We start from the raw sequence: 3999 nt of genomic DNA on the forward strand, positions 1-3999 counted from the left end.
ATTAAGAAGGAAAATGTTAACGAACAATTAAGAAACTATAAATTTCAGGTCAATTTGCTTTTAAGTACTACTATTATCAAAATAACAGTAATATCTTCATTTCTAGTTGTATCTCAATGAATGCAACCAATTGCATTTATGTTTTTGACAAATGCCACCGGTTTTTGAGGAACACAAAACCTTCAATTATAGAGCACTAAAGCGCCCTCCGAAACTGGTAAGGCCTGTATCAAATCATGCTAAAAGGTTCATTATATAAAGACTTAAATCCCTTGGAAATTCTCCATCCTCATCTTAAAACTATCTTGCTAGTGTCGGTTTAGTTAGCACACAACCCCACATCCAAAGGTTCATTTCAATATGGCAATCTTGTCAAGTTTTGCACCGTTGACCATTCTTAGTATAGTCTTGTTAGTAGTCGGAGTCATTGTCACTGGGGCGAAAGCTAGGCCAAGAGCATTCTTTGTGTTTGGAGATTCACTTGTTGATAGTGGAAATAACAATTACTTGGCTACCACGGCACGTGCCGATGCCCCTCCTTATGGGATTGATTACCCTCCAAGTCATAGACCAACCGGTCGTTTTTCCAATGGCTACAACATTCCTGATCTTATCAGTTAAGTTTAGATATCTCTAGTCACATTTTGAACCATTTTTGGCTTCAATATTCATCTTTTAAGCTTCTCTTTCATCATGCACATTTGAAGTTTTGAACCCTTTTTGGTCATGTAGCTTTGCATATAATAATAAACTTAACGTAGACACGTAAAGTGTATGTCTAACTAGCTGGGTTGTTTTCAGGTCAGAGACTTGGTGCTGAGTCTACATTGCCATACTTGAGTCCAGAATTAAGAGGAGATAAGCTCTTAGTTGGTGCCAATTTTGCTTCAGCTGGAATTGGAATCCTTAATGACACTGGAATTCAGTTTGTAAGTTCATTATTTACTTGCTAGTTACTTATCATGTTAAGTTTAAAACTTTAAGCATCACAATATATAAACATAAATGAATTCTAGCTAAAATCATAAAAGCAATTTTATAATTTGAACCTAGTGACTTAAAAGGATTCTTGTGCAGTAAAAAATGATTGTGTGCAACTTTTGCAGGTAAATGTAATCAGAATGTATAGACAGCTAGAATATTTTAAGGAGTATCAAAACCGAGTGAGTGCTCTAATTGGAGCTTCAGAGGCTACGAATTTGGTGAAACAAGCACTAGTGCTCATCACTGTAGGGGGCAATGATTTTGTAAACAACTACTTCTTGGTGCCCAATTCAGCAAGGTCCCGCCAGTACCCACTACCTCAATACGTTAAGTATCTTATCTCTGAGTACCAAAAAATTTTGCAGGTAAACACCCTATTGATTAATGAAAAGGATTAATAACATTTAATGTCCTGTGATCTCTATTTCTATCATAGTCATTATATATATGTTGCAGAGGCTATATGATCTTGGAGCTCGAAGAGTTCTTGTGACAGGCACAGGACCCTTGGGTTGTGTTCCATCAGAATTGGCCCAACGTGGTAGAAATGGACAATGTGCTCCTGAACTGCAACAAGCTGCAGCATTGTTTAACCCACAACTCGAACAAATGTTGCTACAACTCAACAGGAAAATTGGAAGTGACGTTTTTATTGCTGCAAACACAGGAAAAGCGCACAACGACTTTGTTACTAACCCCCGACAATTTGGTACTACACACTAACTAATCTTCATGACATCTAATTCTATCCTCTTAGTCAAGGTTTTAGACTGTGGTTGCATCTGTGTTACAACCATTGCCATTTGATGCGGGCTAATTGTGGTTGATGCAGTTTCAATCACAATGTGGTTTGCTATGTTCTTTAGAACCAAAAAATTTGTGACCAAATGATCCATAATTTAAGTTCGTTAAAAATCCCACATCGATTTGTAATATAACCAAATTAAAGTAAATAAGTGGGGATAGGCCCAATCACAAATTCTTTGAAACCATTAAGCACTAACATTTGTGTTGTTGCTTTGTGCAGGGTTTGTTACATCACAGGTAGCTTGTTGTGGGCAAGGACCTTACAATGGTCTTGGGCTATGCACAGCACTCTCTAACCTTTGCTCCAACAGAGAGACGTATGCATTTTGGGATGCATTCCATCCATCTGAAAAGGCCAACAGACTTATTGTGGAGGAAATTATGTCAGGTTCTAAAGCCTACATGAACCCAATGAACCTTAGCACCATCTTAGCTTTGGACGCAAACACAGGAAGATAGAGGAACCCAACTGTCCTAGAGCAAAATTAATCGTATTCACCATCCTTGCTAGTTCATGACATTTCTCTTTCTACTTTTTTTAGTATATTAATTGTAAGGAAAGTTATGAGGAAACTCTTAGTGTTATAAGGAAACTCTTAGTGCAATAATGAAAGTTAAAGTCCTAAATTCAAATACTACTAAGTGCTTTGTTTTTAGAGGAGTCATGATTCACCTTGAATAAATATTCCAAAAAGTTACATAAGAACTAGAAATTTGACTGCATAACTATGGAAATGGAATAGAATGAGATGAACTTACATTACGCAATGACTTATCTTTTTTGTTAATATCATGGTTTGATCACTCCTTTGACATGCTTAGAACATTAATTTGATATGTGACAACTCTCAATTAAAAATTAAAAGCTAAATGTTCATAAAACATATTGAACAGAAACAAATATTTAAGGATGATTCACATTTTGCAAGATGGAGATGCAATTCAAGACGTTTGGCCTCTAATTCTTCAGAATAGTGGTTCTTGCTCCCCAGTTCCAGAATAGTGACCTCTAATTCATACCTTTCTTATGCTTCTTGATCTCAAGTTTATAAAAATTGCATGTCTCCCCTGCATCAATGTATACTGTACCGATTGAACTCTTATTCTGCATATTTTCTAGGCAATAACTCGGTTCCTTTGACCATACATAAAAAGAGTAACTGAAATCATCCAACTTATTAGATTTAAGCCAAGACCAAGATCTGTACATTATTAGGTCCACCACTTTATTTACATCTGCATCCTCCCTATTGAATTGCACATCATTTCTAACAAGCCAGATAGAGACCATGTAGCTGCGAAACATACAGTCCTCCAAGCTTTCTTTTGTTTCTTTCCAGCAATAAATCCAGTGTTGCCAAAAAATGTCCTATGCAATCTTTAGGTAATGGCATTTGAACCCCAAACCATGAATAAACACTTTCTCCATATGATGTATGAAAAATTGCATGCAAACATCAAATGACAAGCTGACTCTTCCGCTTGCCCACAAAAAAATACAATTATCATCCTCATCATTCCCTACAATATTCCTCTTCCTCAAGTTTGAGTCAGCGAGTACTTTGAGGTGGAGAGTGATTTAGAGACCTCGAAGGAACAAGACCTCCAATACAAATACAGCTTCAGTTTATTATCTTCACCAAAAAATCGGACACAATCAAACTCTACAATAAATCACAATAACAGCATCTTCATAACAAGTAATTTATAACTAATTATAACAAAAATATTATATACAAATTGTTGGAACAATAGTTTATGGCAAGCCGAAAAAATTACTGGCTGAGTCGCGGACAATGTCGCCTTATTTAAAACGTTTTGTGGCACTGTCAAAAATTGTGCAAGCAGACTATCAACCACGAAGTCCCTATGATAAAACAGTCCAGATCACTGTCTAAGATTTCCACTGCACTGAGAGAACCTTTTCTAGAATTACACCCTCTTGTATGACTTGAAAAGTCACTCTAAAGCCAACTGAAAATATGACTTGAAAAGTCACTCTAACAGCCAACCGAAAATATGACTTAAAAAGTCACTCTTATAGTCAACCGAAATTATGACTTAAAAGTCACTCTTATAGCCAACCAAAAATATGACTTAAAAAGTCACCCTTATAGCCAACCAAAAATATTAGAGCGACAGAAAGAAAGAGGGAGAAGTTTGCCGGAAATGCATCGGCTGAAATATGGGAGAGAGAAAGAAAAGTTG

General features: G+C 36.3%; 1 protein-coding gene across 1 annotated transcript; it reads left to right on the plus strand.

The window, feature by feature from the left end:
• The first annotated feature begins 285 nt into the window (after window positions 1–285).
• Window positions 286–2413, plus strand: LOC100800634 (GDSL esterase/lipase At5g33370). The gene is made up of 5 exons (XM_003524683.5): window positions 286–616; window positions 802–929; window positions 1107–1349; window positions 1441–1693; window positions 2012–2413. Exons 1-5 carry the CDS (start codon window positions 361–363, stop codon window positions 2248–2250), a joined length of 1119 nt encoding a protein of 372 aa, XP_003524731.1. The 5' UTR covers window positions 286–360; the 3' UTR covers window positions 2251–2413.
• Window positions 2414–3999: the final 1586 nt, after the last annotated feature.

Source organism: Glycine max, chromosome 5, assembly GCF_000004515.6.
Source record: "Glycine max cultivar Williams 82 chromosome 5, Glycine_max_v4.0, whole genome shotgun sequence".
Classification (NCBI taxonomy): domain Eukaryota; kingdom Viridiplantae; phylum Streptophyta; class Magnoliopsida; order Fabales; family Fabaceae; genus Glycine; species Glycine max.